The sequence below is a fragment of the Phyllobates terribilis genome, unplaced genomic scaffold, assembly GCF_046119375.1.
Source record: "Phyllobates terribilis strain yellow unplaced genomic scaffold, ASM4611937v1 Scaffold_13__5_contigs__length_258822181, whole genome shotgun sequence".
Taxonomy (NCBI): domain Eukaryota; kingdom Metazoa; phylum Chordata; class Amphibia; order Anura; family Dendrobatidae; genus Phyllobates; species Phyllobates terribilis.
Window position 1 is genome coordinate 122,352,249 of NW_027362773.1, and position 13,596 is coordinate 122,365,844.

The following is a 13,596-nucleotide window of genomic DNA, read 5'->3' on the forward strand; positions in this document are numbered from 1 at the left end:
TCTGTCACCAAGTTTTTGCTACCTCATCTGAGAGCAGCATAATGTAGGAATAGAGACCCTGATTCCAGCGATGTATCACTTAATTTACTGGGTGCAGCAGTTGTGACACAATCAGAGTTTATACATGTGGCATGTAGCAAAGCTCAAAAAGCTAACCACGCCCACACCAGGCTCTCTGTGTACATTGTATATTGACAATAAGCTGCTAATCAGTGCTGGGGGTGTGGCTGGACCAGGAAGTACAGGGCAGCTAGTCCAGGCAGTGATAATCTCCTACAGATAAAACACTCATTGTATTGAAACAACAGCACACAGCCTAATAAGTGACACATCTCTGAAATCAGTGTCTCAGCCCTTATATCAGATTAACCTCAGATTACATAGTAAAAACCTTGGACAGATTCCTTTTAAAGCTCATTCTCTCCTTATGCAAACTCTCTTACTGCGCCCCAAAATCATTACACTTAGTGGGGCTCCTTTGGTGTAATTGGGACCCTGAGATCAGTATACAGCATAATAGATATTAATGTAATTTATTATCTAATGATACATTATGCACAGAGGAGAACCTACATAGAACCTATTACTTTTCCCCCTACAGTTAACATTGCTGTATACCGTAGTACTTATGTTATGGCTGCTACAGGTATGGTCATTCCCATGGATTTATAGGAGAGATAACTATAATGCATAATGTCTTTGTGCTTTCCTTTCTTTTGAATGTAATTATCATGTATCTCTTTATCTCTTGGTGGTTTAGTTTTTGCGTTCCTGCTTCACTACATAGACGGGCAGCATGGCATTTGCAGATATACTTGACCGAATCGGTGGCGTTGGCACTTTCCAGATACTGCACAGTATACTCTTGGCATTTCCAGTCTGTATGGTAGCCTGCCACAACTTCCTACAGAACTTTACTGCTGCTTTCCCGGGTCACCACTGCGAACCAAAAGCCGATCTAAATGGAACCGATGCTTTATCCTATCAAGAACTCTTAAGGGTATCTGTGCCCACTGATGAGAGAGGACAACTAGCAAAATGCCAGAGATTTACAGAGCCCCAATGGAGCTTACTTCAGTTCAATGGCTCTCTGGCAAATATCACGGAGATGGAAACAGAACCATGTGTTGATGGTTGGGTCTATGACACCAGTGTAATACGGTCCTCTATAATCACGGAGGTAAGACTCTATGTTGTTGGTCAATACCTATGTCTTGTTTTAGATCCAGATGTGCAAAGATTTGTGTTTTCTTCTTATTTTTATTACTATACACTTTAATATTTTTGTTTAACACAATGGCATAGAAGATATATGGCCCACGTTCAGGGTTGGACTGGCCCACCAGAGAACTGGAGAATCCTCCGGTGGGCCCTGGTTTCTCTTTCAAGAGAGTTCATTGTGCAAACTTTGCAGCTGCTATGGGGCTCTTGAGTGGGGGAGAAAAGTGTGCCCTAAGAATCAAATCCTCTGGTGGGCCCAATATCCTTCAGTCTGCTACTTCGCACGTTCTTCTATGGCCTGATAAGTATGGATATTTTTTATGCATTTACTAGAGAAAACAGTAACATTAATAACACAACCATAAGTAGGTAACTGTCCCAAGCATTATTGTTATATTTTTAACTTTTTTTTTTTTTTTTTTACAGTGGAATTTGGTGTGTGACCTGCGCCCTATGAGGCAGATGGCACAGTCGGTGTATATGGTGGGGGTTCTTCTAGGAGGAGCAATTTTTGGAGGACTTTCAGACAGGTACATTTCATTTTTCAAAATGTTATAGTCCATCGTCTACTAATAAAAAAATTACAATATATTGTCATCGATGACTAAAGAAGATCTCTGACCATACAAAGAACGACACCAACTAAAATGCATAAAGTCAACCAACTTAGACCAATGCCCATCACCAAGTCTTGTGCCCTACTGATAGTTCCATTTACACGTTGACCTTATTTTCAGTACAGTTTTCACTTTTTGTTCTTTTTCTTTTAGGTTTGGACGAAGAACAATCCTCATCTGGTCATATATGCAAATGTCAGTAGCGGGGTCACTTGTTGCCTTCCTGCCCAACTTCCCTTGCTACGTGTTCTTCAGACTCATCAGTGGCATGACGTTCTCCAGCGTCTTACTCAACACACTGTGCCTAAGTAGGTGATATCTTCTATGCTTCTATGAAGGGCTTCACAAATATTTTTTTACTGGGGTATCACCATTCATGGATGAAGTTCATGATAATATTTAAAAAATCGTTCTCTTTATTTTTAATTTTTCTTCTGATTCCACTATAAGGTTAAAATAAGTGCAATAGGATGCAGAGTTTGAGAAGTTTTATGATATGTATTGCTGTAAGCCTGGGATCTCCAACCTCTGGCTCGTGGGCCCATGATGTGTGACTCGTGGCTGTCTGCCAGCTTGGTCTACCAAGCAGCTATGAAGAGCAGGTCTCCAGATGATGACTTTTGGGGGTAGCCCCACATAAAAGAGCAGATATAGATGGGCATATACTGGCTTTGAGGCTGGAGAGATAAGTTGGGTATGGTAAGTTGGAGATAGGATGAAACTGCCAGATAGAGGGGGTGCTTGTAGCTAGATGCAATAGTGTGGTGGGATTGCTTGATGCAAGAATAAGTGTAAGGTGAGACCCCTTGGATCCATGTATACTGCCTTCGATGGGGAAGCTTTGGATGTCACTACACCGATAATGGGGGCACTTAGTGTTACTATTGTGGGAGAGTCAGGAGCTGGACGTCACTCTTCCGGGAGGCTATGGATGTGGCTCTCGACCCTCTCTCAGAGCTAAATGAGGCTCTCGAGGTAAGAAAGGTTGGGGATCACTGCTGTAAGCCATAGTACCATCAGAGATCATACACATTGCTATACCAGCGCTACAGATCATATACCATTACTATACATTATATATTATCAACCAGTTTGTATGGGCAGCACGGTGGCTCAGTGGTTAGCACTGTTGCTTTGTCCACCAATGACAACATTTACAAGGAGTTTGTATGTTTTCCTCGTGTTTGTAACATACTGATAAGGAATGTAGATTTTGAACCCCAATGGGGACAGTGATTGTGCTGTTTGCAGAATTAATGATGCATAATAATTGTATAGTGACACAACTACTGATCATATAACTTTTCTATAGCTCTATACCATCAAGTAGACCATATACCATTACTATAGATAGTATACTGTCACATAGAACTGATCATATATAACACCAAAGAGATCATATAACTTTACTATAACTCATATACCATCACTAGAGATATTATCCCATTACTGTAGGTTGCATACCTTCAATACTATCTCTATAGGTCATGTACGGTAACATCGATCATATGCCTTTTCTATACCACTGCTACAGATCCTATATTGCCACCAGAGATCATTTTCCATTACTATAGATAAACTATAGTACTTATCACTAGGGATGAGTGGACCCGTGGAAGTTTGGGTTCTGGTACCCGACCCGAATTTTAGTCCAAAGTTAAGTTTGGGTACCAGAACTGTACTCGAACTCGATCCAGAACCCGAACCCCATTGAAAACAATGGAGACCCGAACTTTGTATCTGGAAAAAAATTCTCTCTCTTTCCCTGGAACTCCAAACTTTGCAATAGATTTCCGGGAGAAGTCTGTGTTCGGCATTTAGCACCGGACACTAACTATCCGGTACGAACCCCAAACTTTTAAGTTTGGGTTCGCTCATCTCTACTTATCACCTATCACAAAGATCCCATACCTATACAATTATGATGGATTATAATGTTAAAGGGGTATTCCCATCTCCAATATCCTATCCCGATATGTAGTAGGTGTAATAAGAATGATATTATCAAATACTTTCAATTAGAAATGTAGTATAGTTTTTCTGATTCGCTATGTCTCTTTCCTTATGTGCAGGCATTGCAGGATCTTAGGTTTCCATGGTTACGACCACTGATATAGTGACAGTTAGAAAGTTAGCTAGCTGCAAGTGGTCATATCCATGGATACCTAAGGTCCTGCAATGCCTGCACATGAGGAAAGAGACATAGCGAATCAGAAAAACTATACTACATTTCTAATTGGAGATATTTGCTAATATTCTTATTATTACACCTACTACATATTGGGATAGGATCTTGGAGATGGGAATACTACTTTAAGGAGAAGCAAGGAAATTCAATTGAAATGCCTAGAGAATTCTTATTGTCAATCGTCCAGCCATACATATTGTAAATCATAAAACATTTGTACATGTTGCACAAAGAAGAGCAAATAGACAAAGTGAGTAGAACAAAAATGTAATGACCATACGAAACAATACACAAAACAATAAATACATACAGATGAGCTAATTTTAAGGACTCGTTTTATTTTGGCAGTGTTAGAATGGATGCCAGTAAAAGGGCGCACGCTGGCAGGAACTTTCATTGGTTACGTCTTCACTTCTGGCCAGATGGTGCTTTCAGGACTGGCATATGCAATTCGTGACTGGCGCTGGCTGCAGTTTTCTGTTACTGCTCCTTTCTACCTTTTCTTTATATATTCATGGTAAGTACTCTATATTTTCAACATTCCTTCATGGATACATCTCAGTTCTCTGTGTCGGACGGTGGTGCCAAGGGCCCACCAGTAACCAACTCCAGGGCCCAACTTTTCAGCTACATACAAATGTGACATTATCCTCAATCACAAATTTATAGAACAATGAACTGGGTACATTGTTACATGAATACGATGCTGCCTTTGTCTGTACATAGTGATTCAAGAATATTGTACTGCTCATATAAGAGTATGGTGGCCCACCAGAGGATTCTTCTGTTCTCCGCTGGGCCAGTCCGAGCCTGCAGTTCTTATCTATTGACATTAGGAAAGGCAAAGTGATTGAAGAAATTATGTCATCTTCTTTCCTGCAGCCAGGTAGTGTGGAGTCGGGTGTGATACAGTTGTCTTCACATTAGCATATGATGGCAAGCTTGTTGTGTTTATTACTAATATTACTATTTTTTTGTATTTATATTTTTAAACATAAGCTGCTTTTACTACCATTTAGGTTTTTTTATACTTTTATAGGAACAAAAAAAAAATCAGACATGGGAGAACATTTTTTTGTTTGCCAGATCATCACTTAGATCACTTATTGTAGGTCTGAATTATCATGTCTATAACCTTTAGGAAACCGTGCTATCAGTTTCGGACTGGGGTGCCAAGGCTCTGGGGGATACAATGTTCAGCTACATGCAAATATTTTATTACCATCATTCACAAATTTATATACAGTAATAATAAACTGGGCAGTTTGTTTAAAGAATGATGAGATGCTGACTTTGTTTGTATATAGAGAGTCAAGTGTATTGTGTCAAATATTACTCATATAGGATGACTAGGTGGCCCACCAGGGAAATCACCTGCTTTCCTATGGGCCAGTCCAAATCAGCATGCCATTGTTTTTTTTTATAAAATTGTTAATATAAAACATGCAGTGGGTACGGAAAGTATTCAGACCCCTTTAAGTCTTTCACTCTTTGTTTCATTGCAGCCATTTGGTAAATTCTAAAAAGTTCATTTTTTCTCTCATTAAGGTACACTCTGCACCCAATCTTGACTGAAAAAAAACAGAAATGTAGAAAATTTTGCAAATTTATTAAAAAAGAAAAACTGAGATATCACATGGTCATAAGTATTCAGACCCTTTGCTCAGTATTGAGTAGAAGCCCCCTTTTGAGCTAGTACAACGAGTCTTCTTCTACTACCAAATGGCTGCAATGAAACAAAGAGTGAAAAATTTAAAGGGGTCTGAATACTTTCCATACCCACTGTAATTATTAGTGAGAATGAAATAAGTGGAATACGTAATATTGCTGTGCATATTTGGGAATAATGATGGCAGCACAGATCAATCTAATAGAATTTGTCTGTGATCACAGGTTCTTACAGGAGTCTGGCCGCTGGCTTATTTTAAATAAAAAGACAGACCAAGCCCTAACTAATCTGCGTCGTGTGGCAAGAATGAACGGCAAAGTCGAGGAAGGTCTGAAAATGTCTAAAGAGGTAAAGAAAAAAGAAATAGTGTTTTTGCACTCATTAATGACATTATTCTGGAACTGTATAGCACTTTTATTTGCACATTATATTGCTTTATTACATTCCCATTTTCAGGCATTTTAATGACTGTTCAAACAAAGCAAAACATTTGGTGCACCCTTGGTGTGGCTGAGCAGGTCAGTGCATCTTCCCACGTACTTGTTTTCCATCTATCATTGCCACCTCTTCCTTGATTGACAACTTTGGCTTTATAGGAGCCAGAGAATGGTGAAGGTAGATGGAAAACAACAAGGTAGGACGGCACACTCAACCGTTTGGCCACGCCAAGAGTGCACCAAGCGCCTGTGCTTGGTTTGAACAGTTATTTTGTGTTGTCAGATTACCTTTAAAAAATCACTATCATCAAAGTATTTATCCCTTTAAATATTACAATCATCATATTATATAGCACTGTGTACTTACAATTGCTCATTTTGCCTTTCTACCCAGCTAATTCTCCTCTTTTCCATTAGGTCTATGACATTACGTGATTAAAAATGGACTAGCTGAATCCTTCTAAGCTCTATGTGGAAACAGGAAGTCTCTTTTCCCTACATGAGTCATGAGTCACTGCAAAAGTTCCTGGCAGAGGGGAGGAGGGAGCAGCTGGGTCAAAAGATGAAAAGGGGAATGATTTATGCAGGGACAAGAGACTTCCTGTTTCTACAAAGAGAAAAAAAGAATTAGCTGGGTAGAAAGGAAAAATTAGCAATTGTAAATACACAGTGCTATATTATATGATAACTGCAAAATATAATGAGGATAAAAACTTTGATGGGAGTGTAAGGTGAAGGACATACTGCCCCCATTTCCCTTCAAGAACAAGTGTTCTTGTAATATGTAATGTGAATTGTGGCTTGCTTTGGCAATGCTGCTAATGTTTGTTGTTCGACAGTAGGTACAGTGAGGGATAATGGTTGGGACTAGCCCAGAGTGGGAGTGCAAGCTGAAGTGAAAAGAGACAGTTTCCTGTCAGAATGGCAGAAAGTGCCAGAGTGCGTAGTAAGAGGACCTAAGTTCCAGTGTGAGCAGTGCCGCATGATGTGGGTGTCCCTAAAGAGAAAGGAGACAGAGCCGGGGGATAGCGAGATCCTAGCGGAGAGAAAGAGAAAGAAGTGACCAAAAGAAAAGAGTGATCAACCGGAGACGGGTCCTAGGAGGGGACGCCTAGCAGTACGGTCCCGAGTTTGTAACTCCAAAAGATAACGGGCCTAAACGGTACAGGGTATGTAAGGCGAGGAGATTGCGGGAGTTCCAGAGCGTCAGAGAAAGAAGAGATAAGTAAATGCCATAGTGGCAAAGTAGCTCCCCTAAGGGGAAAAAGACGGGGAATTGCAGGTTGAGCATGGGACTCTTAGAATCCGAACTGCAGTATTGAGCTGGGTGATGATAGTGGACAAGAGAGGGAAGAGGAAGGAATCTGTGTGTGAAAAATGCTCTCTATTGTGAAAGAAATGTTCATGAAGATATGTTCCCGCTACCACCTGTATATAACCCTCCCCAAGTTAATGCTCAGTAAAAAAATTATTTTGAACTGTTGGTCTCCCTTTTTGAACTGTAAAACATCTGGTCCTGGCCAACCAGCAACATCGCTAACATGCGGCCTGCACAGGTGTAGTGCCCTCACACCACAAGTCCACACACCCAGCCAGGACCCCCACCTTCATGTAACTTGTCGGGGCGCAACAGGCAAGCACCTCACCCACGGCTACCTTGTGTTTCACTTGAAGGATGATTAGCAATTGGCTTTGTGATATCTACTCTTAAGACCTGACATAAAAGGTCTAGTTTATAACTACAGACTAATTTAGTTATAGGGTGATTTCCTGATAACCCTTCATTTTAAGCAGATTTGCTTTTCTATCTACAGGAGATCATTGCAGAGATGCAAACAGAAATTTCCAGCAGAAAATCCTCTCACACCATATTGGACCTTATCCGAACACCAGGGATGAGACGCATCACAGGGTGCTTGATGATGGTCTGGTGAGTTTGTTGTTATCGTCTTTAAATTATTTGGAGTTGTAAGAAGATGGAAGTGTTACCCACATTCCCCATTGAAGACACGTATATTGTTATAATGCATTTGAATGTGTAATGTGTTTAGTGACATACTGTATATTATTAGTAATAGAGTTATAGTCTGCCCAGCAGTAGGGAGTTAATAGGGACAGTTAGGGTTAACGGTTGGGACTAGCCCAGATTTGGAGGGGCTAAAGTGAAGGGACAGAGGGAGTTTTCTGTTAGGAAGGGAGATAGGGCCCAGCGCACAGTAGAAGCAGACCTATGGTCTGACCAGCGAGCAGAGCCGCACGAATTGGGTGTCCCTGAAGTGACAGGAGACCGAGGCAATGGATAGTGAGATCCAGAGTAGAGACTGAGGCAAAGTGATAGTCGAAGTGAGTGATTTACCAAAGACGGGATCCGGGGCAGGAGACCTAGCGGGACTTGCTGAAGAGGTAACAGGATGTATTGGAGCAGGAAATGTGAGACTAAGAGAGTGCCCTGGGCGGTAGTTCCAAGGCGTCGACAAACAGAGAAGCTAGGTAAAGGCTATAGTGGCATAAGTAGCTCCTCTGAGGGGAAAAGGATGCAGAACCCCTGGTTGAAGTACAGGACTCTCACTGAATGGACTGTAGTGTGCCTTTATTGGGGACAAGGGAAGCTCCCGAAGCACTGTGCTGGGTTGTGGTGGAGGCAGAGAAAATAAATGAGGCAGAATCAAGTGAGTTTAGGAAAGGAAAGATAGAATGTGTGTGAAGATATTCTATGTGTTAAGAGAAATGTCCATGAAGTTTTGTACCGCTATCCATTGTACATGCTCCTCCCTACGTTGATGTTAAGTAAAAGACAGCTTACTTTTGAGTGCTGGTCTCCCTCACTGAACTTTACAACATCTGATCCTGGCCAGCCGAAATTACCGGCGGCCTGTAAGGGTGCAGCGCCCCCATAGAGAAAGCCCACACACAGAGCCAGGACCCCCATTTTCATGTAGCGAAGGCAAGTACCTCGTTCATAGCTACCGCCCAGCGCTACGTTACAGAGTCTGGGTCAAGAACCATAAAGTTCCGCTACCTAGTCAATAATATATACCTCACGCTACCTTCCGTTCCTGATGTCTGTCCATTCCATGCACTTTGCAATGTGATCTTCAGCAACATAAACTGAAGTTGTCACCATTTACATCAGTTCCGATCTCCAGTGGGAATCACAATGTAATTTCCTAATTAACCTATATATTCATTTTATTTTCTAATCTGTTTTTGTCTGTTTCCTTCTTATTCTTACATTTAGGTTTTCAACAAGTTTTGCTTACTATGGACTAGCTATGGACTTGCAAAAATTTGGAATTAGTGTCTACCTCGTACAGTTTTGTTTCGGTGCCATTGATGTCCCGGCCAAGTTTGTGGCAGCTATGACAATGAGCTTTGTAGGGAGACGGGTGACACAGGGCACTTTCCTCATTCTTGCTGGTGCAATGATTATTGCAAATATCTTTGTACCAATAGGTAAGTTAAATATAAGAATCAATTTTCAATCTCAATTTTGCTTAATGTATATATACTGTAGCACAATGTTGGGTTTTCCCATTCATGCCCATATACACTTGCAGTGTACATAGCGTATATAGTATAGTATTTAAAACATAGGGCAGCACTGCAGCCTTGCAGCGTTGGGGTCCTGGGTTCAATTTCCACCAAGGACGACATCTGCAAGGAGTTTGTATGTTCTCCCCATATTTGTGTGGGTTTCCTCCGGGTTCTCCAGTTTCCTCCCACACTCCAAAGACATACTGATAGGAAATGTAGATTGTGAGCCCCAATGGAGACAGTGATAATGATGTCTGTAAAGCGCTATGGAATATGATGGTGCTTTATAAGTAAGCATAATAAATAAATAATGTGTCCATACCGGCTATGAATATGCATGAAGAAATACACGCTACTCTTGCAACATCATTTCCAATGATTGTCAATGAGTCACGTTGCGTCCCCATAGACTTCAATGCACGTTGCAAGCTATAAAATTAGCGACTTGTCTGAGAATTGTTGTTGTACATTGTTACCATGTAGCACTGGTCAAATTCTGACTTTTTAGAATGAAACTGAACATTTCAGTTTCTTTATTTTGGAAGCTGCACCAGGCTCTCACTCCTGCTTTCGCATTGCAGATATGCGGGTTCTTAGAACAGCGCTGGCCGCCTTGGGGAAAGGTTTCTGTGCTTCGGCATTTATGTGTGCCTATCTGTATTCTGGAGAACTCTTCCCTACTGAGATAAGGTAAGGATTGCAGCTATCACTTTAGAGACTATGGGGAAAAAAAAGCGCCTACTATGTGTCATGTATAATAACTGGGGTTTTTGTTATATGGCAGAGGGGACTTGTGGTCCCCCGGGCAAATAGTAGTGAAGCCACTACTCCTGCACCACCTTCAGCTATGCAACCTTCATTCATTTTCAGGCCCCTGATATGCATTTTGGAGCCTGATCCTGGACTCATATTGTTCTCATGTGGGAGTGTCTCTCCCAGTAATACAGGCTGGATGTAAGATCTGTGTGTATCCAGAGTGCTGATATCTTCACTTGCTTTCACGCATCAGCACAACTCTTAAAGTGCACTTTCCTCTCCATGTACTTTCCTTCTTGTCCGTAGCCTGTTATCTGTGCCCTCCCCTGTCCACTGTAGATCTCCTCCCAGCTTCTATCCCTAAGGGTAGGGTCACACAACTATTTTCTTCACATTCGAGAAAAACGCTCCCATTATTCTGAACAGACTTTGATCAGATTTTGAGCAGAGTGTCGTCATTTTAAAGGTGTGAAAAAAAAGTTTCTCCACTTTCTTCAAGTCCATGAAAATCGGACTGCAATTGGATGTCATCCGAATGCAGTCCAATTTCTTTCACGGACCCATAGCTTTGCATTGCCAATATTCATCTGACAAAATTGGACGTGTCTCTGATTTTTTTCTGCAGACCACTCAGTCCGAACCAAAAATTGGACATGTGCACAGCACCATATAATATCATTGGTAGGAGTGCTATCCATGAGAAGCACAGATAGCACTCGGATAAGAAAATTGGTCGTGTGTACGAGCCCTAATCCTGTTTGAGAGTGGGGGGGGGGGGCAGAGAGCCATCAGAAGCAGGAGAGGAAGCTCTGATGGATGTGGAACATTTTTTGCAAAAGCACTCAGCTAATTAATGAACAGCAATAAGTTCACATTTTTAATGAAGATTATTAAAAAAGTTACTAAACTTTTCCTTTAGGAATTAAATAAACGATAATAAGTAATTCTGTGAACGGACAGATAGCCTTCAAACCTATTACTGGCCATGCCTATTTATGGAGACGTGCTGCCAAATTTCTGCAATCATCAGATGTTTAATCATGTTCCTAATTTGTTCCAGGCAAACAGGTATGGGATTCTCCGACATGAATGCGAGAGTTGGGTCGGTAGTTGCACCAGTGATACATTTAATTGGTGATCACATCCCAATTCTGCCAGCTGTCATCTTTGGCACAGCTCCTATTTTATCTGGAATTGCTGCTATTTGTCTGCTGACCGAAACCCGCAATCAGCCTCTGAATGATACCATCCAAGAGGTTGAAGACAGGTGAGTGGTCTACGGGGAGACCTTTTCATGGGATGGCCAGTGCTTGGAATGTTCGACAATCTCTTTAGAAAGCCTTCTGAGAAATAAGCTGATCATCACTGGTCCAGCTTATGAAACTGCTAATTAATATATCATGGTGGCTACTCATAGACTGTCTGACTCTGCCAAAATACATGCAAGGCTTATAAGGAGCCCTTTACATTGGAGTCTATGAGTGGTCGGTTCCCAAGAAGACGACCACTTTTTGTCCAGTCTTGGAGGAATGTCCAAGACATTTCAACTCCCTACTACAAATACTTTTTAAGGGGAAGAACAGAAGACAGTAAGGCTGGGACTACTCGTGACTTTGGCCGTGACAAAGGTTATATTCCAAACATCGCAGCATAATGCAAGTGAATAAAGTCACACTGCAACCTGCAAAGTACAGCAAGCAAGTCTCCAAAAATCCAACTGATTCCAATTTTTTGCAACTTGCTTGTCGTGGTCGGGGTACCTTTGCCGGTCACAATGTAACCCCATTCTCTAGCATTATGCTTTGATATATCAACGGCCTACAGGAATCTTTGGCCACATAACCTGCATCGAGGTTCAAGTCACTGTGTCCTCCCAAGTAAGGAAAATGATATGTGCATTAGAAAGTTCATCACTTACGTATGATGTTCCTTCTGCCTTCAGGAGGCTAAAAAAGAATTGGACGAAAGAGGATACACTGAAATTGGAAATTGCATTACTACCCCCAAAAGTGGACACCTTCAAAGAGGCAATATGACAACTTTCGAAAGTCCATAGACGCCGTCGTCAATACATCTTACGTCTTGTACCACGAAGAGTCGGGAAAACTTCAAGCACCAATTCTTACATTAAGATGGAATCAGAGTGCTCATCTCCGATGATGAGTCTCAAGAACGAAATAACCTCAAGGATGGGAAGGCTACATATATCTCATATATACTGCATACTCCAGGTCACCAATGTAGATTACTGCCTTGTTATATACTACTAGGCATTAGCGGACACAGACAGAAGAGGGCCCTGTGCAAGAACAATATATGGGTCCTCTCCAGTCCAATATCTCATCATAAGGCACAATTCCACCTGTTTTGGAGGCAGTTGTGGACCCCAAACCTCTTGGGCCCCCGTGCACCTGCACAGGTTGCTCCAATGGTATGTCCGCCCCTGCTACTAGGATATTCTACTGATATGTAGTATATGCAATTATTACAGACGTTATGTGGAACAAGCCTTTGGATAAATCTGTATTGGTCTTACTGCAAATAATATCTGTATACTCGAAATATACAGAACTGTACACTATAAAGAGTATATAGCAATATTACTGCAATATTAATGTAACTCTCAAAGTACAATAGTTGGTTGCCTCTAGGCGCACAACGATCATTTTACTTAAAGGGCCGTGACTGTCACTTTTGTATATTAATACATGGCTTGTGAATTCTTATAGCCGACAACCAATGATTGCAATGATAGGGGTTGTTGTCACTCATTTTCCACCAGACCCGGTGCAGAACAGATATTTTCTTTGCCGTAACTTTCATCTCACCCTACTGTTCTGCTGTAAATGGCAGATCTGTAATTGTGACATTTCATGCATGAACCAGGAGGGCGAGGATGAGCAATTATATAAGTCCTTTTAAATGGTAGGAGGGCTACATTATACAACATGTTCTCTACCAACAGGAAGCCTCATGAAAAGACGATCTAGTGGAAAATCGACATATTTAAAGGAACAGCTCACACTCATATTTAACATGTCTCATCGTAATTCACCTTTGTACAAGCTATGTGTAGTATCTATGTATCTGTACAATATTGGATGGAGGTGAACATTATTTCCTCAGTGCAATGTATTTTAAATAAAGCTCATATTTTTACATTTTAGTTGTTTC

The 13,596-nt window shown here is 41.3% G+C and overlaps 1 protein-coding gene across 1 annotated transcript; it reads left to right on the forward strand.

The window, feature by feature from the left end:
• Positions 1–796: 796 nt before the first annotated feature.
• Positions 797–11,693, forward strand: LOC141174585 (solute carrier family 22 member 20-like). Its single transcript, XM_073659527.1, has 9 exons — positions 797–1,180; positions 1,648–1,751; positions 1,992–2,146; positions 4,375–4,543; positions 5,920–6,043; positions 7,947–8,062; positions 9,371–9,585; positions 10,248–10,356; positions 11,483–11,693. Exons 1-9 carry the CDS (start codon positions 797–799, stop codon positions 11,691–11,693), a joined length of 1,587 nt encoding a protein of 528 aa, XP_073515628.1.
• Positions 11,694–13,596: the final 1,903 nt, after the last annotated feature.

Coding starts and splice junctions, on each gene's coding strand:
- LOC141174585 (XM_073659527.1), top strand. CDS start 797: ATGGCATTTGCAGATATACTTGACCGAATCGGTGGCGTTGGCACTTTC. Junction 2,147..4,374: donor ACTCAACACACTGTGCCTAA/GTAGGTGATATC, acceptor TTATTTTGGCAG/TGTTAGAATGGATGCCAGTA. Junction 4,544..5,919: donor CTTTTCTTTATATATTCATG/GTAAGTACTCTA, acceptor CTGTGATCACAG/GTTCTTACAGGAGTCTGGCC.